At 42.9% G+C, this 26238-nt stretch overlaps 1 protein-coding gene across 2 annotated transcripts in view; it reads right to left on the bottom strand.

Annotated features, from left to right (window-relative positions):
- The window catches only part of nova2 (uncharacterized LOC109909591), a 73795-nt gene extending 52774 nt beyond the window's left edge, over positions 1-21021 (bottom strand). The window contains exons 1-3 of one of the 2 annotated variants that reach the window (XM_031796050.1): positions 20148-21021; positions 18176-18250; positions 9700-9843 (exon numbers count right to left, since the gene is read on the bottom strand). In XM_031796050.1, the coding sequence (XP_031651910.1) occupies positions 9700-9843; positions 18176-18250; positions 20148-20304 (376 nt within the window). In that variant the 5' untranslated portion in view covers positions 20305-21021. The remainder of the gene's footprint in view (positions 1-9699; positions 9844-18175; positions 18251-20147) is intronic. The other variant, XM_031796051.1, reaches the window with a different exon arrangement.
- Between the last annotated feature and the right edge of the window lie 5217 nt (positions 21022-26238).

Here is a 26238-nt window from a genome sequence, read left to right as displayed (position 1 = left end):
CCATCATCAGACGCAGGTCAAGGGTTATAAAACCCATCAAGCTCTCATCACAAGCCCTCTCAGGGCTCCAGCAGCCATGTGACAATGGTTCCGGCTGTCTCATGACGTGGCTGGACACCAACTGTACTGACCCCAGCCAACACACCCACAGCCCTGCTCCCCTGCCCCGTTGCCCCCTAACAAGAACCCTCTGTAGGGTCACAGTTAATTAGCGCTCCCCGCTCTGCCGCAATTAAAGCGAGAGTACAGATTGTGTGTTGAAGGGGCCGTTCCAACAACTAATGGCTTTGGGGACCGACCAACAGGAGGGGAAATTAATCACAGAGAGGGGGTGAGGATATTGGGGGTTGGGGCGGGGCGGACCCGGGGTGTGAAGGGGGGAGCTTTTCACTGGAGATTAGAGATAATGGAGGGATAGGGGGCGGAGCTAGAGGCAGCTGTGGAACCTCGTCTTTTTCTAGGGGGGAGATGGGGGGTATGGGGGGCAAGTAGGAAGGGGCACAGGGGGAGCTTTGTCCCCATGTAAGAGATTAGGTCTGTAAAGAAGGAGGAAAAATCCTCTACCGGGCCAGCTCTCTTTTTCAATGAACTTCTTTGTCAGCGCTCACCTTCCATTTTAAAGGGAATGCAACCTCCACACAAAGCAGCGCTCCATTGTCAGGCAGTAAAAGTGCAGCATGCTCCTTTATGACCTTCCACTTCTTCCTCCTGAGAGTTGCGGTATACACTCTCTTTTCCTCAGACAGAGTCTCCACCCACGGCAAGGACACTAGGAGATTCAGACCCTTGCTTCTAAACATCCCCCATTCTGCAACGGGGGATATCTCCATGGCAATCATAAACGCTAAGTGTCATTGTTGTGAGTAGAGGTCGACCGATTATGATTTTTCAACGCCGATGCCGATTATTGGAGGACCAAAAAAAGGCGCTACCGATTAATAGGCCGATTTTTATTTATTTATTTGTAATAATGACAATTACAACAATACTGAATGAACACTTATTTTAACATAATATAATAGATCAATAAAATCAATTTAGCTTCAAGTAAATAATGAAACATGTTCAATTTGGTTTAAATAATGCAAAAACAAAGTGTTGGAGAAGAAAGTAAAAGTGAAATATGTGCTATGTAAAGAAAGCTAACGTTTCAGTTCCTTGCTCAGAACATGAGAACATATGAAAGCTGGTGGTTCCTTTTAACATGGGTCTTCAATATTCCCAGATAAGAAGTTTTAGGTTGTAGTTATTATAGGAATTATAGGACCAATTAGATGGTCTTATAGGCACTTTAGTATTGCCAGTGTAACAGTATAGCTTCCGTCCCTCTCCTCGCTCCTCCCTGGGCTCGAACCAGCAACACAACGACAACAACCACCATCGAAGCAGCGTTACCCATGCAGAGCAAGGGGAACAACTACTCGAAGGTTCAGAGCAAGTGACGTTTGAAACGCTATTAGCGCGCGCTAACTAGCTAGCCATTTCACTTCGGTTACACCAGCCTCATCTCGGGAGTTGATATGCTTGAAGTCATAAACAGCGCAATGCTTGATGCACAACGAAGAGCTGCTGGCAAAACGCACTAAAGTGCTGTTTGAATTAATGTTTACGCGCCTGCTTCTGCCTACCACCGCTCAGTCAGATACTTAGATACTTGTATGCTTGTATGCTCAGTCAGATTATATGCAACGCAGGATACGCTAGATAATATCTAGTAATATCATCAACCATGAGTAGTCAACTAGTGATTAGGATTGATTGTTTTTTATAAGATAAGTTTAATGCTAGCTAAACTTACCTAAATAAATAGACAAATCGGCACCCCAAAATACCGATTTCTGATTGTTATGAAAACTTTAAATTGGCCCCAATTAATCGGCCATTCTGATTAATCGGTCGACCTCTAGTTGTGAGTGTGCAATCACAGGAGACTATGCTCGGAGCCCAATGTTGTCGAATCCAAAAAGGCATCGAAACAATCCAGTTCTGTTCTCAAGGAAGTACTTGAATAAAAGGTGTTGTGTTTTTACTTCCCATCCTTTCCCAAGCGCACAGAAACGTCTGTTCGCTACCCATTGGTTCCCTGAATCTGTGCGCCCTCGATGTGAGTCGAACAACGGAGAATTGCAGATGTGCTGCGCAGCCGCATTCCCACTTCACTCTCCTCTCCTCTAGCAGAGACACAAGGCCAGAAGTGACAGACATCTTCCTCTTCCTGCTACACCTGCTGGCGCGGGTAGGGAAGAGGAGGGGGAGGAGGGAGATGGCGAGGAGGAGGAGGGCTCTGTTGCTTGGGGAACTGTCACTTTCATTCCGATCACCAAGGCAACCGGGTGTGCAGCGCAGTCCCACAAAACCCGCTTTGTTTTGGGAGTTGGAGTACGAGGGGCGTGTTGTCTCCTGCTTTGTACCTCGAGAACACCGTACACACGTATACACACCCAAGCATGCATGCGCACCAGTGGAGGCTTCTGAGGGGAGGACGGCTCATAATAATGGTTGAAACGGAGCATATGGAATGGCATCAAACACATGAAACCATGTATTTGATACCATTCGACTAATTCCGCACCAGCCATTACCAGAAGCCCGTCCTCCCAAATGAAGGCGCCACCAACCTCCTGTGATCGAACACAGGCAGTCGCTCTCTGTCTCCCTTTCAGCTCTCTAATATATCACAATTCTTCCAATATCATCCCATCCGCTCAATTCAGATCACAAAGCAAGTCAATTGTGGTGGTGATTCAGACATCTCAGTGGGTGGGGCTGAGCTTTGTGACAACATGTTTCAGGAGAGAACATGTCAAGTCCTCTCTCCTCTCCCCAACTTGACTCTGTTATTGAAGCCAGAATGTTTGTTGTCTCCTATACTGTCACTCATGGCGTGTTCCACAGTAACATTCCCCCCCCCCCCCCTCTTTTTGTCTGAAGAGGCAAACCTTGTTGCTTAGCCAAGCAAACCTAAATAAAGACCACTGACTTTTCTGATAAACTCACAGAAAATATGCAGCCGATGACAAGATGAGAAGAGATAGGCAAGCGGTTGTCTGTTGTCCATCAACTATATTCTGCTGACTTTAGCAGGGTTGTACACAACAACAACATATATTGTGATTTTATCAAATCATACTCATGGCATTGACAAGACATGGAGAGTGAGTTGCATTATTTGATTAACTGCTAGGATAGTACAATGAGTTAGAAAGCCTGGATTTGTATCTCCTTAGATAATAGATTTCAGTGGAGGCTGGTGGGAGGAGCAATAGCAGGCCAGGCTCATTGTAATGACTGGAATGGAATCGGTGGAATGGAGTCAAACGTGGTTTCCATATGTTTGATCTGTTTGATACGGTTGCATGTATTCCATTCCAGCCGTTACAATGAGCCTGTCCTCCTATAGCTCCTCCCACCAGCCTCCACTGGTAGAATTACTGTAGCTATCAAACTTATACGACACAACCAAACATGAGCTCAAGCTAGCAACCAAACAAATGCATTACATTCAAAAACTGATACAACTGTAGTCCAGTTCTAAAGGCCTGCCTGCACACACACCACGCACGCTACACCACACCACACACACTACATCACACACCACACACACCACGCACGCTACACCACACCACACACCACACCACACACACTACATCACACACCACACACACCCTACACCACACACCACACACACTACATCACACACCACACACACCACGCACGCTACACCACACCACACACACTACATCACACACCACACACACCACGCACGCACGCTACACCACACCACACACACTACATCACACACCACACACACCACGCACGCTACACCACACCACACACACTACATCACACACTACATCACACACCACACCACACACTACATCACACACCACACACCACGCACGCTACACCACACCACACACACTACATCACACATCACACACCACGCACGCTACACCACACCACACACACTACATCACACACCACACACGGTGTGACATGACCCTCTTGAGGCAGATGGGAGACCAACTCGCTCACCCCTTCCCCCACCCTTGAGGGGCTGAGCGGTCACAATGTCAAAGACTCTATTGTCATTAATAGCCATCATTGACCATTCAAACCACTGGATATTCAGTCCACTGGATATTCAAATCACTGCATATTCAATCTACTGGATATTGCTTTCCTTCATCGCTCTCTCTTTCACTCTCTCATTCCCTTTCTCCCTCCCATTCTCTCTGTTCCCCCAATCTGTCACATACACATTTCCACCTCTAATTAACGCACACCTCTCTCCTTCCACTTTCACTTCATCCCTTACAGCTTCTCTCTCAGAAACCTCATCCATTCATACAGCTACTTCCTCAAAAACAAAAAACCCAGAGCCATTTCTTTCCTTGTGCCTTCAACCATAGATATGAATATACCTACATCAACACCCTCCAACAAACAGGCTCTAGTGCAGATTAGTCCTATGTAGGTCTGGGCCTCTTTAGGCCAGGCAGTAGCAGTTGTTGCATAGTCCCAGAGAGGAGACAGCACAGCTGGGGCAGAGCTTTGTCATGCCAGCACAAAGGAATGATTGAGGCGGGCTATTTTCGACTCCCCTCGTACATAATCGGCCTGTAACAAAAGCCCCCGTCCCTCTCTGCCAGCCAGCCCGGCTACAGCCAATCCCAGGATAGCTCTGGTCTGTCTACAGTGCCGGCAACCACAGAGGTGTATTCTGATTGGTTGCCAGGTGTGATGGTATGGTGATTGGCAGGTGCCTTGTGGAGTGGGATTCACAGGGTCAGATATCCCCCATTTAGACACAGAAAAGGATCCTATTCAAAGATTCTTAAAAGAAATTAGATAATGACTGGATTCACTGTCCCCTGCATTCTTTTCCCGGAGAGAATATTTGAAAAATGAGCTTTAAACAAGTCTTGTTGCATGACTTAAAAAAAAAAAAAACTTGTTTCATGACATAAAATTTCAGCTGGAATGATGCCCCCCGTTTGGTTTTTATTCAAGCACTTTCATGAAAACATTGCTCTTTTTTAACTCTAACTTAGGTGTGAGTTATCAGACTAACTGGCTGTGGTGGCGCAGGGGGAGTCTGGGGGGATATGAGTAACTGTGTGATAAAACTCACCGGGTGGAAAAAGATGACTGCCTCTCTTCCCTTAGCCTTTCTCTGCACACTTAGTCACAGTTCTCAATTCCAGAAGTAAACACATACTTAGGCCTGTTAAATCAACGGAGGTTATGCAGTGATTGGGTTGTCGGGGGGGGGGGGGGGTGATAGTCAAGAGTGTAGGGGGTTGATGACAATCATATTTCACCATGCAGGAAGCAGGCGGGCATGGTGTAGTACACTGCAGACCCTGCTTCCACTCCCGGCACAATTGATCTGTGGGATATATTGGTGGAAGTATATTTATGGCCGGTCCCAGTTTGCTCTTTTTTATTATTCTATCTGATTAAAAAGCTGGAGCACATGGAGCCGGCAAAGCTCCAGCACCCTAGAGACTGAAGAGATCAGGGAGAGAGAGAACAAAGGATACAAGATGAATGAGAGATCAAAACAGTGAGGAGACTTGGAAGACGAAAGAGAGAGAGGTAGCTAATGAGAGAGAGAGCAAGAGCGAGAGAGAAAGCAAGCGAGAGAGAGAGAGAGAGTGCGCGCGAGAGAGAGCTGCAAAATTGGATAGCTGCAAAGGGTAGGAGGGAAGAAGAGAGATTGGGGTAAATGCATGTGGGTATACATGTCTGCAGGTAGCTACAATGTCCTGCACTCCACTCTGGATGTGGCTATTAGATTGATTAGCCATGCCTTTCTTGGCTGGGCAGGGTGATTGATGTGGCCTGACGCAGGCTGTAGCAGAGGTGAGTGAAGCCTCGGGGTTAGTTACACAAGTCAGCTGGGTGATGGAGTGGACAGGGAAGCATACAAAATGTCCAGCAAACTGAATACGTCACAAAAATAGCTGTCGTACGGTCAATAAAGGCCACCTTGATAATCCCAGAAAACCATTCAAATCAAAACAATAACCTGGTGAAGATAATGTGGATGATGAGGCTGATAAGTAGTAGTTTAATCATCATCATTCTAATCCTCCCTGTGCTCCTGTTTGCTCCTGTGTGTGCTGCCTGCCTGTGACGTGACAGCCCCATGGTGGCATGGTAGGCTGCGCAGTGATTGCTCAGGCACTGACTGGCACCGAGGAATTATTCAGCCAGTCGGCCATTCGTTGGCTTGATGGTGACGTCACACATGATGGAAAACAAAAACAAAGCCAGTGGGATCAGGGGGACCTTCTCTGTCCCTACGGTGACGCGGGACTCCCTGTCACCAGCCTGTGATCCTCTACTGCTGGCGACACTGTCACTACTGGTGCTCAACAAAGACCCTCTACATACTAGGCTGACATGCACACAGGCATTGACCTAGCATCAGCCATGTGCTGTGGATTTTATGATATTGTTTTAAAATGGAGATGGAGTGTATTAAAATGAGAATTGCTGCTTTTGTGGAGGCTGCTGAGGGGGAGGACGGCTCATAATAATGGCTGGAATGGAGCAAATGGAATGGCATCAAATCATGTTTGATGTATTTGATACCATTCCACCATTCCGCTCCAGCCATTACCACAAGCCCGTCCTCCCCAATTAAGGTGCCACCAACCTCCTATGAGCTGTACATGTATGCCAGTGGCATAATGTTGGGAATGGTGGATATGGGAACATTTTCTATGTTTTCTAAACGTAATCAATGACAGAAATCATTAACAGTTCATGGCACAGCTATCTCAGCCCAATCAAACTGGCCAGTCTCTAGGTGTGAGTTCACAGAGAATAACTTCAAAAGACAGTCAAAATAGTGGTATCCTTCTACCATTAGCCTTAAAATGCCCCATCCCATATCTAACTACTCCCCTGGACAGCATCACTTCCTGGAATAAAACTACTTCCTGGAACATGGCTGACCAGAAATGAAAAGGGAGAGTGCAGTCTAGATAATGACAACACAACTTCATATTAATAGTGAAGGTCTTGGTTAGGCAGCACAGCACATCAAACTATACATTCATCACAATATTTCTGAAATTCAGTCAGAATCAACATAATAATAATTGTATTTAGATGATATACTGAATTAACTGAATAACTGAATTAAACCACAGACGGTAATAATGATTCAATCTAGAAAATAGACCGTAAATGAAAACAAACAGGAAACTCATTTCAGCCAGACGAGTTGGATATGCAATATTGCGGCTTTTCATCTTTCAGTCAAAAAGCTTATAGACTAAGCGGCTCGGAAGGGAAAAATCAGTGATGTTGATAATGCTTTGGTGGAGGGGGGGGGTTGGCTAGGTATTAAATCCTGAAAACTGCAATCATGACAGAGGATTAAGACAAAGCTTCAATATGGTGCCACGCTCCAGCGATACGGAGGGACAGGGGAAGATCAGTGAGCGGTTGGTCGGGACAAACTAAACGTGGAGGGAGTCCACGTTTAGGAACAAATGACAAGACTGTCTCTCACTTAAAAGGAGAGTTCTTTATTCTTCCACCATCACCTTTGAGCCCCATTAAACCGTCCCTGTGGTGATGTCATACTGGGAGGTCTTCCTAAGGGATGGGGTGTCACAGGGGCAAACATTTGTAGGTGGTAACCTGTAGGTGGGTTCATGGGTCAAAGGCATGTTAAGGCTGTGGTCTTTATGAACCATGTGTTCATAAGCATTTGTATCTCCCAAATTTGACGCAAAATGGTCCTCATATTAAAGGTGGGAAGAGACGCCACCGCCGTTCTCTTGACCTACTTACAGTCTCTGGAGACAGTAGACAGCTTCCAAAGACTGGAGAGGTGACCCAGAACAAGTAAGCTCATCACCTGGATGATAATTGGACTGGAAAACACCTAGCTATCTTCTTGTATTCCTTAGCCGGTAGCTAACATATGAAAGCGAACGAGCACATAGCGCCTTGAGGCTAATAGCCATCTGAGGGCATGTTGACTTTCTTAATCCGTTTCTGGCATTTCTCAAACTTCAATATCACATAGAGCATGAGAAAGAAAAGCCTGATCATTTCCAATTGCACTCTGGATGCGATAGCTAATGTCTTAATATCTTTATTCCACTTGTGATCCCCAAAGAAAGAGTAATGGATGACACGAGTGGCTGCAGCATCCTTTACCTTCTCTCCCTATAGGCCCAGACACCTGCAGGTATGAGCAATGATGCTGTCATAGAGATTTTTTTTCAGCCCTTGTAAAATAGAGCAGCGGGCCTCCACTCTGCCGACGCAAGGTCGCAGTAAAATATGGTCGCTACTTTCCAGTAAATGTCGCAGGGGCCTGTATTTGCAAGGGGCTGTATCTAATAAATCTTGGCTCCTATAATAATGAATGGTTGCCTGTCTTGGCCCAATACTACTGTGGCCAACTAATTGGTTGGCAATGAAATGCTGGTGAGGCACTATCCCAGGATGAATTGAAGGAGCACGTCTTGTGCTGTGGGACAAAGTCTCAAGCACTACACAGCCATTCCTTCTGGCTTGACTCTACTTTTCCCCCCATCATTCCCCATGGCACCCACCTTGCCCAGCGCCTACCTCCGTGCCCCCCTGGTGAAACCCCAGACGGGACATCGCAGCAGGTGGACCTTTTGATTTGTCAGCCAGGAAGAGCAGTGCCGGTGCTCATTTGCATACAGATGCCTCCTTCAGTGCAGAGGAAGGACACCCCCCCCCCCCCTACACAGTTCCTCTATACCCCCCCCCCCCCGCACTCCCCCCTAGACGACAGAAAAGGGCCTTTACAGCCATCTCTTTCATTTTCTTTATTTTCTTTCCCTTTCACTCTTTCCCTCCCTCTTTCTGTGGTCCTTTTCAATCTCTATCTCAACAAGGCCGTTCTCAACATCAGATCACTGGTTACTGCCAATTCCAATAAGGGAGGAGGGTTTGGGATGTTTTGGGGAGTCGAGGGTGGTGGGGCTCTCGCACCTTGCATCTGCTCTAGCTGGCTGGAGTATGGGGTCTTCAGTCCCAGGGAGAGGAGATACAACAGAGATGGCCTGTTCTGTTGACAGGGCTAGCAGTAGAAGGATGTACAGGGAATTACAATGCTCTTCGAACAAGGAGCCCAACATCTGAAACAGATTGCACCTTCTCCCATTTCACATGTCCAGACAAGAATCCCATTGAGTGCGATAGAGATATAACATGTACAGCGATTGGTTCGTCTCATAATTTCAATGTATCCCTTCCTGCCTGTGAAGTTCAGAGCAAATTCTCATCGAGCACACAAGCTGCTTCACTGACAGGCTGGGCACACAGCTGAGGCGCATCTCATGTGTCTAGCCGTGCAAAAACGTCATGTCATGAGGGAATTAAGAGTTTAGGCAAATACAATTTCACCTTTAACTAACCCTTTAATCCTGTATCTGTGGCGAACTTGACTCTGTGTTCACTCGCATGTCCCTATGTGATCCACGGCTGCATGAGCCCTGACAGAGGCCATGTCTGTTACCCAGTGGAATCAGGTTCCAGACACAACACGTCTGGGAAAGGGGAAGCCTCTTTGAGGGGCAGAGGTCAATAAATAAATACATATAGGAGACTCCTGAAATAAGCTCATTTATATTGAAAGATCTCTAAAATACGACGTCATTGATTGAAATATAGCAGTGGTCAACGAGCACTCACCAGGGTAGAAGTCTTTGGATTTGGACAGTTTGATGGTGGCGCCGGTCTCTTTCTGCAGCTGGACGATGGTCTGTCCTCCCTTGCCAATGATGGAGCCGGCCGCATAGCTGGGGATCAGCACCTTCAGGAAGTACTCACCTTCCTCTGCAGGCAGGAAACGGAAAAAGAAAGTGAGAATGTACTACACTCAGGTAGGTGATCAATCTACCTATACTAAAATCGCACAGCCACTATCATCCATCTCTGTTTTGCACAGTCCCCCCACCCCCACCCCACCCTTCTCCCCCTCAACCTATCCATTCATCTTTCAGGCATCCTTAAACTCTACAGAAAATCATCTTAGTGCATGATTAGATTATGACGACAATCCACAACAACTATCCTCTTTCTATGCATTTACAGCCATAAATCATTTCACAAATTGATTTAATCTCATTTTAGCGTTTCACAGAAGTATCTGCTCTTTGTCATCATCTTGGCAGACCGTTATTAATAAAGGGCTATGGGATTTGTTAAATCTAATCAAATAGATGTAATGCTTTTGGAAACACACTCACACATTGCATAACCATACTCCCATATTTATACCATCTACCCCCTACAGTCTGGTTTCCATAAATGTCCCTTACACTTTGGCCAGTTTCAAAACTACTGTACACATAACAGGGAAAACTTGTACACTGCTCTCAGCTTCTGTTCTTCCACCCACCCTCCTTGGATATAGGACAAAACAAGAAGACACACAGGCTACTGTAGTAGGAACACAACTGAAACATCAAAAGCTTGAAGACATGAAGGCGTTGCTTCAAAGTGGGCAAATGGGGGGTTTAGCAGCCAGAGAGGAAACAAAGCTACCCACCCCCTTTCGGAAAACAAAAGTGCCTTTGTTCTGTATGGCGATGGCTACCTGCCTGCTGAAGCGTCCACATGCTTCCTATCCAAAACAGTTCAGTGATTGGTCAACAGTAGGGATTCTTCAATTAAGTGTTTGTTGCCATTCAACGATAGACGACTCATTTTCATGAACAGAAATACTGCACCAAACATCCTAGTTAGATGTAAAATTGCACGACTAAGATCTCCAAAATGAATGACTAGTTTGAGGAAGTGTATACTGGCTATGGCATCTCAAGATGTAGAAACGTTTATATTGTTGCTTTTTTCTAGTTTATCAAGCGGTCGAGCACACTCACATACCTAGGCGCCAGCCGAACAGAAGCATGCGGAAGCCTTAAGCCAGCAACCGGACATAGCCTCTTCCCTGACAGGGACTTTAAGGTCTATAGCGTCTTGCCTGAATGTGACTTTAAGGTCTATAGTGTCTTGCCTGACTGTGACTTTAAGGTCTATAGCCTCTTGCCTGACAGGGACTTTAAGGTCTATAGCCTCTTCCCTGACAGGGACTTTAAGGTCTATAGCTTCTTGCCTGAATGTGACTTTAAGGTCTATAGCCTCTTGCCTGACTGTGACTTTAAGGTCTATAGCCTCTTCCCTGACTGTGACTTTAAAGTCTATAGCCTCTTGCCTGACTGTGACTTTAAGGTCTATAGCCTCTTCCCTGACTGTGACTTTAAGGTCTACAGCCTCTTCACTGACAGGGACTTTAAGGTCTATAGCCGCTTCCCTGACTGTGACTTTAAGGTCTATAGCCTCTTGCCTGACTGTGACTTTAAGGTCTACAGCCTCTTCCCTGACAGGGACTTTAAGGTCTATAGCCTCTTCCCTGGCTGGGACTTTAAGGTCTATAGACTCTTCCCCGACTGTGACTTTAAGGTCTATAGCCTCTTGCCTGACTGTGACTTTAAGGTCTATAGCCTCTTCCCTGGCTGGGACTTTAACCCTCAAACTACCGACTTGGGTCATTTGACCTCAAAGGCATACTTTTGACCATATCCCAAATGTGGTTTATTCTATTCTAATTTTTAATTTTATGAATTTGTCAATCAACTTTTTCTTAATAAATCTAAATAATTGTTTAATATGGACTTTAAAAAAATTAAAGTTATCCATGCCACCAGAGGGTGGAGGGGGAGCAGTATCAGTGATTTTGACCAGATAGACAGATCATCTGTAGAGTTACAGCTCCCCATGTACTCACCCAAAATTGTACTTTTTTTATACCACGTATCGTATGACACTGTACAAAACCAAAATTACCTTATTTTTGTGAATATAAAAATCTGCCAATGGTATACAAAGTCTGCCAATGGTGTAAATACTTGATAGAACTGTAATACAGAAATCCGATATGTTCTGAATCCCTTCAACCCTGTTCCTAGAGAGTTACCGTCCTGCGGGTTTTAGCTTCAATTCAAATCTAGCACACCTGACTCTAATAACGAGCTAGTTGATAAACTGAAGCAGGTTAGTTACAACAGGGATTGAAAGGAAAACCGACAGAAGGGTAGCTCTCCAGGAACTGGAGAGCTCTTGGAGATCCCTCTTGGAGATCCCTGTTCTAGGGCAAATCTAAAAAACAATTTATTTGGTTTCTCCAGAGACATAATATTAAGCTAGACAAATCCTCAGAAGGTGGAGGGGGACCTGTTGGAGTGATCTTAACCTGATAGACAGATCACCTGCAAAAATGGAGCACCTTATGTACTTGGCTATGGTTATAACATGTAACTAGGTATGACCGTGTACAAAATCTAAATGACCGTAGACATATGCTTAGTTGCATTCAAAACAGCTCATAAAAGTACATCAGTGGTATGAATGCTTGGTAGAATTATAACACAGAAACCAGCTAGCTCCCCTCTGAATGTACACATAGTGCTGTATTAGTGTGTATTCTCTGAAAAATAGTTATATAACATTTTTTTTTAATGTTATATAAATACCAGAATTCCTTTAATACTCTACAATATTCTATATTTGTGCAACTTGTTATGGTTTTTTGGTTGCTATAACATTTATTTTGAAGTGACTTGAGGATTTGGGTATGCTTTTTGAAGCATCCTGCCAGAGGCCCTACCACTCCCATTGTTTCACTAGCAGTAATGCTAATGCTGGCTGTGGGATATGTAAATGAAGAAAACTAAGCCATATGTCTCTCAGGATCAATAGGTGAATTCCATTTTGTCCCAAAAATGTAGCATATTTCAAATTTTGGTGTACTGACAGACATTTTTACCACAAATATGACACAATTAATATTTACTTAACTGAATGATACTACAATCAAATTATGGTAAATCTGCTTTTCAGTGTTCATGTGGATGTGTATAACGCCATTTTTTATTTCAGTTTTACAGATGCTAATGAACTGTACATTTTCTAAAATAACAGTCTGTTTTGGTTAAAAAAAATCATATCTGAAAATAATAAAGTTGTTATTTTTCTATGAATGTTGCTTTTTCCAATAGTTTCTTCTTGGGGTCAAAATGACCCAAGTTGGTAATATGCGTATATAAAATATGTTGGTAGGGTTAAGGTGACATTGTATCCCAGTATCTCAACCAGTCCTCTCGTCCTCTCTTAATATTCCACCACAAGTAATCCAGGTTGCCTCCCCCAAGGCGGCAGATATAAATAGGATTATTATTACGAGGGCATGGTTTTGTGTCACTTCACGACACATATGCAATGTTGATGTGCAAGCTACGCTATGGATGGAACATGCCATAATACCTGTTCCATACTAACGCAACAGAAATCAATCAACTGTGCAAGATGTGGAGAAGGTGGTGGGTGATTGCTTATAATGACGGCTACACTCACACTTTGACTTGAGTCGCAATAAAATAGCGACATCTCTTGTATTGATGACTTCCTAGCATGTGTTCAGGAGTGTCATGCTATTTCTAACGAAGAACACTGAGTACCTTATAGAGAGTTGGTTGAGGGAGATGGTGAGAGGGGTGCAGGCAGGCAGACATAAGAGGTTTTTGGCCTAGCTGGGGGAATCAGCAGCTAATTAAGAGAGTTCATTATCTTTCATCAAAACATTCACTGGTCCTGCTATAATCTCATTAATCGATGCACCCCCATTTGTTGTGTTTTCTGTGACTGTTTGTTTGTGGATGGCAGTGTGTGTGTCTGTGTGTGTGTGTGTGTGTGTGTGTGTGTGTGTGTGTGTGTGTGTGTGTGTGTGTGTGTGTGTGTGTGTGTGTGTGTGTGTGTGTGCAAAGAGTCTGTTTGTTAGAAATATCATTTTCTCAGCACTGCTGTTCTCCTCAGCATTCTCCAAATCATAAAATTGCACCATTGGCACCATCTGGGACCTGGTCTGTTGAACCCACCCAAGGGTGATGTACAGAGAGCGCTTTACACAAGGAGGAAATACGATACTTTCCGTTCTAACTGGGAGTAAGGTCATAGCAATGAAATCATGCATAGAGCTGGGATGGCCTTTTAAAGCAAGTTACAGAATTGTTTTCTCCCACACAGCAATGTCTGACAGTAAACCTGCTTGAACTGAGTATAAGAAACAGCAGAACTGCCTGCGTTCTGCATTGACCCAGATTCCCAATAAAGCCAAGACTGACCTCGTTTTGATTGGGATGGGTCTACTTTTAACCAGCCTCAATTAATAATGGAATGAATAAATAATATCAAACACAAACGGGTTCTGCTGCTGCACATGAACCCTCATACAAACTACATCATACAAGTACACAACACACACAAATACAACAAATACACACACAGACAGGTGGACATACATACATACATACATACATACATACATACATACATACATACATACATACATACATACATACATACATACATACATACATACATACATACATACATACATACATACATACATACATACATACTGTATATCCATATAAACATCTCATAAACAGTAAACACATGCCTTTCATACACAGTGGGTCACTTTTATACATAGAAATGATTTCTAATTGTCTCTGTCTTTAATAATTTGTTATACAGATTTGCCTGTATCATGGCTAGTCCCAGTTGCTCAGATGATAAACCTGCATGCAGCCCGTACTAATCAAGCATGATGACTGCGCACAGTTGCTCGGCTACTCCTGTCTAGACAAGCACACATTCTACATCGATCTCTGATAGGTAAAAATAAAACCACTTGCCCTGTCAGATATATTTCCCAGGCGCTGTCAGAAAATAGCCAAGTCAGGCTAGGGCATAAGATCCTCAGATTGAATTAGTATGTTTTGTGAGAAGAGGCTTCATGCTGAACTGTTGTGGGTTTTAAATAATTGTCTGATGCATCCCAGTGAGGACTGTGGATGGATTGATTTAAATGAGCATAGACCTGAAAGAGATGTGATCCGCCCTGAGCAGATATTAGGCATCAGGATTGTGGTTCCTGGTTGCCAAGGGTCTTTGTTTTCTTTCCCCTCACACAACAAAAACAGGGACACATCCCAGCAGTTACAATTTCTGCCGGAACACAGTCATTTCCCCTCACTTGTCATTGCATAAGACTCAAAGGGATACGTCAAGATGTTGGCAATGAGGCCCTTTATCTACTTGTGGATACCATTTTTATGTCTCTGTGAGCAGTTTGAAGGAAGTTGCTAACTAGTGCTAGCGCAATTGCTAACTAGCATTAGCGCAATGACTGGAAGCCTATGGATATCTGCTAGCATGCTAGTTAGCATTGGCTTGCGAAACTACCTCTGGCTTCCTTCTTATTGGACACAGAGAGATGAAAATGGTATCCATTAGTTCCTCTGACTGGGGAAGTGAACCCTTTAATGGAGGAAAATCAGTCACCTATTCTGTGTGTGTGTGTTTTTATGCATGTTTGTGTATGCATGCATATGTGTGTTTTAGAGAAATGCTTCCAACTCACCACTCCCTATGTGCTCTATTGGGAAAACAACAAAGTGAGCCAGCTAGGTCAGAATGCATCCCACATGTCTTACTCCTAGTATGCTTGGCGTTGGATCAGTGTCATTCGTTCAAGTGTGTGTGTGTTTGTCATTATGTGTGTATGTAAGGGGTAGCTACAATAAATAATGAATAGGTATCTGACATAATAAACTAGTTTGTAAACACAGCAATCCGTTGCTAGGGGCTCCCAGGAGTCCTGGAGCCCAGAATAGGCTCCATCAGCCTGGACGGTTCAAATCTGGAGATCTGGTGTCGGCGGCTGGGTGGGATTCTGGGCTAGGCTAAAGCAATGGGGTGTTGGAAAAATGCAATTCACTTAAGCTGGGGAGATTGTGTGGGGGAGCGGGCCTTGGTCTCACCCTCCACTCCTTTTGTTCAAGTTAAATCTCCAAACCAGTTAGTGGACAACCACCGGTCTTGGTTCTATATGGGAGCTACTCTGAGTAAACCCTAGAACATGAATAAGACCAAATAAAAAAGTATTTCACATCTGTAGCCATTCTGTTGTCTGGGAGTGTTTTCAAGGTCACCAGTTAATCTGTATGAACCTCCTAGTGGCTGTCCTCTGTTTCTTATGTAGCCAGGCACTTAATGTGTTTCGGTTTGGTCTAACCCGTGAGTAGCTTTTTCAAAATGTCACCCCTTCTAGTGTCCACTTTTGAGCCTTTCCGGACACGGCTATCTGAACTATGCTAATGCCCATACTGAGTGGCGCTCCTTCTCTAGCGCGTGAGTGTGTGAAAGGCGCTGTGCATTGTTCGTCGAGCATGGCTGTTTCGAGAGGGGGCTAGATCTTCCCCTCTGCATCGCTCTTTTCATCACTCTCATCCATATTCATTGCGAGGCCTCTCCTCCACTCAGCAACCCGCTGGAGGAGACAGGCGACTCCTGCGCCCAATTGTAAGCCACCATTTCACCCGCCCCAACCCAAACCCCGCCCTATACAATGGGATTTTTTTTTTGACGCAGTGCTTAAAAAAAACACTGATGATGAAGAAGAAGCAGCTCCCCCTTCATGTTCATGGTAATCGATGGGCAGACACGGCTGCATATGCGGTTGCTGGGGGTAGGTAGTCAATGGCAGCTGGCGAATGATGAGGTGGTGGGTGGAGGTGGAGAAGAGGGAGCAGTTGTGATGGGCTGAAGGAGAGTAATGATTAGCATGGATGGAGAGAAAGAGAGCGCCGTGCTGCCTAGAAACGCTCAGCTGAAAAACAGCTATGCCGCAGAGAAGTGTTTCGGCTACAACAGCCCGGGCTAACACACACTGGGTGGCTACGAGATTGGTAGGCGATGGGCAAAGCTTATATTTGCTCTTTGTTCATGGTGCTCCTTCAACATCATTGACAGATCAATTTGCAAATGTTTATGCAAAGCCTCTATAAAAAGCAGATCTGCTCCCTTTTGGTGTTTTTCACTCTGTGAAAGTGTGACGCATTCTCCTCAGCACCAACGGTTTGATCCATGGAAGGTAAGTCACTTAAGCATGCGTGAGAGGCGCTCAGCTCCGGATTGGAAAGCAACACAAAACACTTGCGATGTGATCGATAACATCAAAGGCCCTGTCCTATAGACCGATGGCTCAGTGCTGTGTATGGTATCTGCCAGAGGGGGAGGGTTGGGGAATCATCACCCCCCCTCCCCCTCCCATCATTAGCTCGTCTGGGTCCTCGTCATCTTTGCACCCCCTCTCTGTCCCCCTCCCCGGACTTATTCCCAGTCTCCTCACGTCATTTGGCAAGGCCATTAGAAGGCCTCCTCACCACTATCCACTAAAGACACTTTGGTGCCAGTCCATCCATTTACAAAATGACTTCAACATATCTTATTATAGTGGACAGAGGGGAATATAAATGTATTTATTTATAAGAGGGGAGTTGGACTGAAGACCTATCTTAATATGCGTCCCATGGGTATGCAGTGGGAGCAAGTCGAGCATCTGGATTGTAAAATAAATCAAACCAGGTCAGTGATTTTTCCCCTGATAAGAATCATGATTTACAGCCTCTACAGGCTACAGCACAAAGCACTCTCAGACAAAGATGAACATTCAGTAAAGTAGACAATATTTAGAGAACACAACATTCATTGAGGTTGAACTATGAACCCCTTTTAACAATTTCATGCAAAAGGAATGAAGGTGATCATGTTAATTATGAAATTATAAACAACCAATTGAATATACACAATATATGCAATAGATATGCAAATATTATAAATATGATAACTTGTTAAATTCCACAAATATGAATAGCATGGCAAAATAAGCATGGCAGTATAACATGTAAATGGATGCTATGGACTTAATTATATAAAACTTAAAACATATGGCTACATTTGTTTTGCAGATGATATGCTTATAATCCAAGCTTCCATGATAGTCCATATACATAAGATGCTTATGAATTGAGATATCTTTAGCTCAATAAAAGATGTAGGCCGAAAATGTGAAATCAGATTTAAAGGTTTTCCAAAATAGTTTCAGAAAAGATTGGGTTATTTATTGTAGTCTGCAGACTATTTTTTGCCTTTCTTTAGGAACTATTCATATCACTGTCAAACTGCTATAGTAATATTGTAATTTAGTAAGCGAATAGCAAAAGAAAGTAGAATAATAACAAAATCAAAGTGTCTCTCTTACCATGTGCCTCAGAGTGTGATTCCTGGTGAGGGAATACAATGCCTTCAGTTTCAAAAAGGGGTTGCAGGAAGGCCACTATACAGGAAGAGGAAGCACATTGTGTGTGTGTGGCAAAACTAATGTTATCACAAATGATTATGAGGTACTGTACCCCCCTGTAACTAGCTTCAATGTCCTGAAGTACTGGTTCTGTTCAACCACAAACAACCTGCACACGAGGCCTGTTGATTAAGCTATTGGGCTCCAATATGGACAGGCCGCCAGCTAGCCTACATATAGTATCAATGGTTGCTCTGCTATAGAACACAGTCAATCACTTTGGGGTATTATGATCATGAGAGTATTGTTTAGAAAGGTCTCAGTAAAGCTTTTCGTTAACCATTTCTAAATGTTTGTATGTTGCAAATATTAAAACATCAAGCTATTGAAGTGGTTGGTAACACTGAACTCGATATAACCGACTGCTATAACGCTTTACTACGTTTTAAGCATGTACGAGCCTTTATAATGTATTCTTATCAAGCTTGTATCTTTCCAGGATATTGCTCTTTATATAATTTCAGAGAAAGCAACTCCAATGTGTAAACAAAAACAACCTCATTGAGTAGATGTGTGTGTGTAAATATTTTGACTGGGCGTCTGTTGACTACAATACTCCATGGGAAAGTGTGGCTACTGTACTCTAGCTTGTTCTCATAATCACAGACATTTCATTTGGTCAAATGGATGAGATGTGTGTGTTGGTAATGTCTCCCAAGAGTGCTGCATGGTTTTTAGATATGTGCAGCTGTGCATCGATTCCTTTTAACAAAGCTGCCTCACTTAATTTCCTTGACAGTGTTTAATCATCGCAAGAGGTTATGGGAAATCACTTCTTTGGTCACTATAGGCTTATTTCTGGTTGTAAAAAATATCATGATATTGTTATGTGTGTGGTAGGTAGGTGTGCCACACTAAAATAGCTATTCTAAAACTTCTTCTTTTTTTTCCTTCAAAAATGTTTTTTAGGCCTATCAAAAGTCCACGAAGACAGGATAAGTAAATACTAATGGTATAGTAATAATGCCAGTAGAGGATGATAATCCTTGGTGCATGATAGCATGTAAACAAAAAACAAATGGTGATTAACAACGGTGACATCCATGTTTGCTCCAACAAGTGAACATAATCATGATTGGAACGTATTCAATGGCAACGTAGCCTTTCTTTTAATGAGCGTTGCAGTATTTTTTATGCTACAATGACAATGATGCATAAGCAGTGACTGCATAATAGCAGATGACAATGTTGCACTGAAATGACGACATATACTGTAAGCTCCTTTATTAAGGCCTACTAATAATGGTGTCTGCATGAATGTTACTGTCTTCTTGAGCAATTGCACGCAAAGAGACTAGAGTAGCGTAGCCTATGTGACAGATTATCGACTATCGCACGATTACCCGTCACAAAGCAAGGGATGTGAGCGCGGTCAACAATGGAATGTTTTTCAGTTATTTGTAGTTTCGAGACTGTTCTGTTATTTTGGACATCCACAATTTCCTTTGCTTAAAACTCTAAATGGGTGAAATAAAATATGAATGAAATAACCCTTTTAGGTTCAAGATAGCACCTTTTTTTCTAAGAGTGTTCTGAGTGTTCTGAGACCTGAGGGTTCCCTCCAAATCAGCACCCTCTCACTCACCCCCTTCATTGTACTCATTCCATCAACACAAAGGATTTTCCTTGTTTTGTAAATATATGCAATGAAAAGAAGACTACAACAAGATGCAATATATTTCAAATGTTGCTTTATACATGACTAAATAACACTAGTTTTAGTGTTGTGTTGAGCCATGCTACACATCAAGATGATAATCAGACAATCAACCTGCCATCCTTTCCCTTTTTCGGTGCTACCCCAGTGTGCGCATAAGGATAACCTGGATTCACACATTCGAGATAATCCCTCGCATCCCCATCTTTTACTTACCTCCCGTGTTTGTGCGTTTAGTGCTGCTAGCCTCGGTTGGGGTCTCCAGTGGCCTTTTACGCGAATCAGGGGGATCCGACTCCATGTGCGGCTGTTGATTGTGATGGTGAGGATTCAAGAAAATCCCGTTTTGTTGTACTGCCCCGCCGGCCATCATTTTAAAAGTAGGTTGGGTGAAAATGCGTTTATCCCTTTATGCAACGTAGCCTATTGAAAAAAATGTATTTAAATAGACGAAGCGATTCAAAAATCGAAAATGCGTATATTCTTGCGAATTAAATATCTTGCGCGTTATCCTCGCCTTTTCAGAGAACACCGAGATGCTACGCAGAGTATGGGTTATTTGTTCTAACGGAGGAAGACGATGCTTGCGCTGCGTATGGAACGTAACCTCAACAAAAATCCAATGAACAGATAAATTATGTCCCGTTCCAGATAATATAAACGTGTTGTAGAACGTAGGCTAATTTAATCTTCCATTAATTTCTTCATATGTGTTATTTCACTCCACTGCAATATTCCTATCAGGCAATGGAGAACGATGGCGCTCCTCTCTGTATTGCGGTTAGGCAATGGTCAACTAAATAAAAGATCAAAACAAAAATATACAGACGACAAAAGAGGTTAAATAAATAAAGGGAAAGGAAAAGTGCTGAAATAAAAATATGGTGTTCTATCCGGTCGTCCTTTCGTGCATGAAGACACCCTGCAGTCGATGTTGGAGGGCAAGAGGTGGGTTTTCAGGAGGGTCCAAAGGGAAGAAAATGCCGAGAATGGATACAAAGCTAGAGGGAGATGCGAATTGTTTGTAGTCTCTCAGGAAAGATGCTGCAATCGTTCGTTCAGAGCATCCCTTCGCTGACTGACTGTAGGAGCGCAGGGTATCGGGTGACGTCACGAGGATCAGATTCATCCCTGTCAAATGTTGAGAAAACGAGCCGCCCCTCTCGAAACGCGATTGGATGAACTGATTTTCTCCGGCAAACAGAGTATAAAATAAATGTCACATGATAAAGAAAGAGGAGGTGTCGGGGACAACTAGGTCAATGCTAGAAGGGATACAGATTTTGTCAAATTAACGTCAAAAGCTGATTTTTTTTTTTGCATTTTAGCTAACCCTAACTCTTTTCCTAAACTTTAACCTAATTATCCTAACCTGCTACGTTAATTATCCTAACCTGCTGCGTAAGTTCTCCTAACTTGCTATGAAATGTCAAATCTGAGAAAACTGTATCCCATCTAGTGAAAATCGGACAACTAACCAAGGGTCGATGCACAGGAAGATGTACAGGAAGATGTAAATCTAGGCTGATTTGGAGCCGTAACTTCTAACGGCGCTCCACAGTGCCTCATTCACTGGAATTCTTATCGTGCACATTTTATGAAAATAAAAAACAGCCACGATGAAGTGGCTTAGTCAGAGATTACTATTATTATTATTATCATTAATAATACATTAGCCTATTAGGGTAGGCATAATTATTATGTTATTCGCCTATGTTATAGTGTAGACCTACAGCCTATAATTCCATAACAGGGTTGACTAAATATTTATACATAATTACACCCCTTAACAGATTCTAAAATAAACCTTTTTCAAAAACTGCTCTACCTATAGGAAAGGAAACTTGGAAGTATATAGTAGGCTACTACCTGTGTGGAATCCAGCCATCTCCGTGTGGAAGAAACCAAATGGAGGTGATCCTCCGTGCGCGCGAACACTCCGAGCCGGGCTTTACTGCCTCTGTCACACACATACACACTTGCCGGCACACACCCTCTCTCCCTGTCCCTGTCCAGCCTAGACAGATGCTGAGCGCCCCTCGTGCTCCTCTAGATTCTCGTCAAGGTGACATTACGTCGACCGTGGCCTACACACAAACAGGGATCTCACACGATTTCACATTGCTGTGAAATTCTCAGCCTTGAGCCATCTCGGTTTTCTCCGAGAATACGCCGCTTGATGTGTAGAAATACGTGGCAAATCCAAGGCAGATGTATAAAAACACTTTATTGGACCGCCAGAGTTCGGATAAGAAACAATTGCGCAGTATCCTACTTTTTTCAGCCCATGTTGTGGACCTATACTGTTCAGCTCTCTTTTTAGTGGTTGCCTGCTACAGTAATATCGAAAATATAAAGTAGCCTAGCCCATAAACTATTTTTTACAATGAGGCATAGTAAGAACATTATTTGGGTTTTATAAGGCAGGATGTATAGGAGCTAACAGCTGTTGTAGCCTAGATTATTCTGAAGCTATCTGGGTGTAAAGTTTCCTAGATTGCTTAATAAAAAATGTAGGATACTATTTCTACCTGTTGCTAGAAAGGCTGATTATTCAAGCGATGCACAGCACAACATATGATATGCATGTATGATATGAAATATGACAAGGTTTCAATTGGTTCCTCATCGCAGGGGCGGACTGGCACCAGAAATCGGTTCTGGCATTTCTAACACACTGGACCATTTCCCCCCCTTGAGGCCCACACAATGGCCCATTTTCGTCCCCTTGAGGGACCCACACCAGAATATTTAACTCCTTGAGGCCCCCATTATTAGCCAGAAAATTATAATTTTGCTTCAATGAAAATGAGGGAGTTGGGGTATACACACACACACACAAGCTAAGGAACTGCAGTTCTCTCTGATTACCATGGAGAAAGAAAAGCAATCTTTACAACTGTGACCCTTTGGCATTATTCAAAACTCTGGACTGTCTAGGCAGGCAGTACGGGCTATAGCTGAGCCCAGGGCCTGCCCTAGGCATAGGCGACATAAGCGGTCACTTAGGGCCCCCGTCGAAGCTCTCATCCACTGCAAATGTACTTTCTATACCTGTGATATGTTGTTGTCCCATCTAGCTATTTTAAGATGAATGCACTAACTTTAAGTCTGCTAAATTACAAAAATGTCACTCCTCCCCATGCAAAATGTGTAGAATTGCAGGAAACTTGTTTTGAAACGGCAACATTTTCTCTACGCTCCATTGCAAAATGTGTAGAACAGCAGGAAATCAACTTTCAAAATTAAATCTCTCCACTTTAAAGCGGCAGGGCACTGAAATATTTTTTGCCGCTAGGTGGGAGGCCCCCCAACCAGGGACCCTAAAAGGCTAGGGCCGGCCCTGTCTGACCCTACTGAATCGCAGATGGAGCCTGTCCGATTGGCTCCCCATGTGGTAACTAGGGTGAGGAAGCAAGATTGGTCTGTGAATATACACCAGTTATGTTTTCTCATTATTGTTTTCACATGTAGATTTTTGATTTAGTTTTTTAGACAAAAAAACATCCAAATGATAAGCTGTAGACTTTTGATTTTGACTCACAGGTTTCAAACAATAATGTAATATCAATCAAATAAATCCCATTTTATATGTGTCCGCACATTTTAAGTCATAGGTCACAATAGAAGTCCCCCTAAAGAAAAGTGTCAGGCCACAATGCCATGAGAGCACAGCAGGTCCAATAGAGGAGCAGATGAGACTGGAAGACACTTTAACATAGCATGGTCTGGTACAAAGGCTCCTCTGAGAAGGGGAGAATAATAGAGATAAGAAGTATGCAATAAGGAAAAGCAAAATGCTGTGTACAAGAAGGACAACATAAATACCAAAACATGTGCAAACATTGGACAAGGCAATTAGAACGATAGTAAACTATCAGGAGGTTGATAGAGATCGTTCATGTAACAATGGCAACTAGATCCAATGCCACCATTAAAATAACTCTTTTTTTCAGAGTGATTTGGCACGTAGTATGTGTAGGTAGCCACCAATCTCAGAATTTTCCCATCAAAGCATTGGATTCATCTGGTAATTTTGGACAGATGGCCCGGGGTAAACCCCTCCATTCCAGCAATATGGGTTTATGAGCTTTCACATAAACCCATGTGGCTCTCCTTCTGTGCTAGAAGTAAAAGGCTAAAGCCAAGCTTGATGTAGACCAGCAGCGGATGATTCTCCATGCATAACCCCCATCCCATTGTTTGGAGGGGGTCCCCATCTGCCCCCTCCTACATGGTGTTGGGACTACTGTTCCCTCCTGACCTGCAGCATGAAAGGAGCAGGTCAAATATCCACATCTGGTGTGATCATCTTTATGTTATTTAAGTTATTCAAGTCTCCATTATGTACTTTTATGATTTATTATCATGATAATAATTATTAATAATAATTGTATTATTCAACTACATGAAAATTAGGTCCAAGTTGTATGCAAGAGTTTTATTATTAAATCACATTGTTATTTACTGTTATGTTTTGTAGATATATTTAATATTTTTTCTGGATCCTTGATCCAAAAAATAACTGTTAGAATCTACAAACCCTCATCATTTTGCATTATAGGCCTATCCACATTGTGATTGGTGAAAGTAAAAGTAGGCTTTGAGAGAGGTGGAACTACGATTATTATAAAATGTCACCACCTAGTGGTTAAACTGACACAGTTTATTCTACAGCTAAACTACTCTAGATACAGTATGTAGCAGCATCTAGTTGCAGTCCCCGACAAACATGGCCCCTGGCTAATGTTAAATATTTTAGGCTACTAAAACTACTGCTACCTTTTTGTAAGATCTATTCAAAGTACAGGTTCTAGGCCCATTTATAGGGAACATTCAGATATTTGAAAAAAACAACAAGCTTAGTTTATTAAAGGTTAGAGGTTTAGGTTTGCTTGTTTGAACCAGGTTAAGGCTACAGTAAAACACATTGACACAAGGACGCAAATATCTCAGTTCCTTTCACTGGATGGATCACAGACTACTAATCTTGGACACTTGATTAAGATGCTTGAATAAGTTATGAGACATGTTAGAAAATGTACAAACAAGAACAGTGACGTCTCCCCCGTCTCAACAGAAACTCTCAGCCAGTATCTGAAAAGCCCCCCCCCCCCCGAAAATACCAGTGCCTGCAAAATCATTATTTGTCCAAATGTTCAGTGAACAAAAATTGTGATTTGTCAAATGGTCAATAACACTGATATAGAGAAACAAACATATCTCCTAAACAGATTTGACCACACCGCAAACAATTGCTCACCTGAGTGTTGCACCTGAAGAGATCTAAGAGGTGCTTTTACGGTTAGTGCTATCCTGGATCCTGGGACGTCCCTACCCTTACCCTTACCATAACCGTAACCATAACATTAGCGTTACTTAAAGGTGCAGTATACAGTTACTTAAAGGTGCAGTATACAGAAATCGCCACGCCATTTCTTGGTTGCTAAAAGTCTAATAGTTCACCTAACTTCAGTCTACGTGACCGAGCAAGCAGTAATTGTGTAGATACTCATATTACCATTTAAATATAGTATTTTCAGCTGTTTGAAGCTGATGTACAAAACCTAAAGTAAAAGAACCAAAAACTAAACTTATAAATGGATGCATTGAAATAGCGCAAGTAGAACATATCTACCGCTTGTTAGACTTGCTTTCTATGAGAATGGCAGATCTATAACTTATATTTCTATGTGAATTTGGTCGGGTTGCCAAAAAAAGTGACATATTTAGTGTTGAATATATACCACTATGTAATATATACCACTATGAGGTTGGAATAACACTGTAAAATTGTGAAAATTATGACAATGCCCTTATAGTGTAAGAGCTGTTTGAAAAGACCGCCTGCAATTTCTGCTGTTTTGGTGGGATGGGGTTGTGGCCTGCCTCCTGCCTATTGACATCACCCGTCAGTAAATTAGTTAATAGACCAATAAAGAGAGTTCCAAATCTTTATGCTAATAACAGCTAGTTTTCAGTTTCCCCTCCTCACTTAGACCACTCCCAGTCCAAGCAAAATTATTTATTGAGAAATTGCTCTTTGCTATTAAAAAGCTATTTTTGTTTCTTTTTGATCATTTTAATAGAAAGAAATCACAGTAATATACTTAATTGTTACCCAGAAAGGATTTGATATTGATACACAAACAGCTGCATTGGACCTTTAACAGATTTACATTTCAACTTCAGTGGGGTGATGGTCAGAGTTGAGACATCCTAAGGATTCCATTTAGACATTTTCCATGTGTTTATACATGTAATTTCTGCATGCCCACTACTAATTAAGGTCCCTTGTGAAACACTG

This window comes from Oncorhynchus kisutch, linkage group LG18, assembly GCF_002021735.2.
Source record: "Oncorhynchus kisutch isolate 150728-3 linkage group LG18, Okis_V2, whole genome shotgun sequence".
In the NCBI taxonomy this organism is placed as follows: domain Eukaryota; kingdom Metazoa; phylum Chordata; class Actinopteri; order Salmoniformes; family Salmonidae; genus Oncorhynchus; species Oncorhynchus kisutch.
Note: the sequence above shows the minus strand (reverse complement) of the source record. Positions and strands in the feature narration are given on the sequence as shown.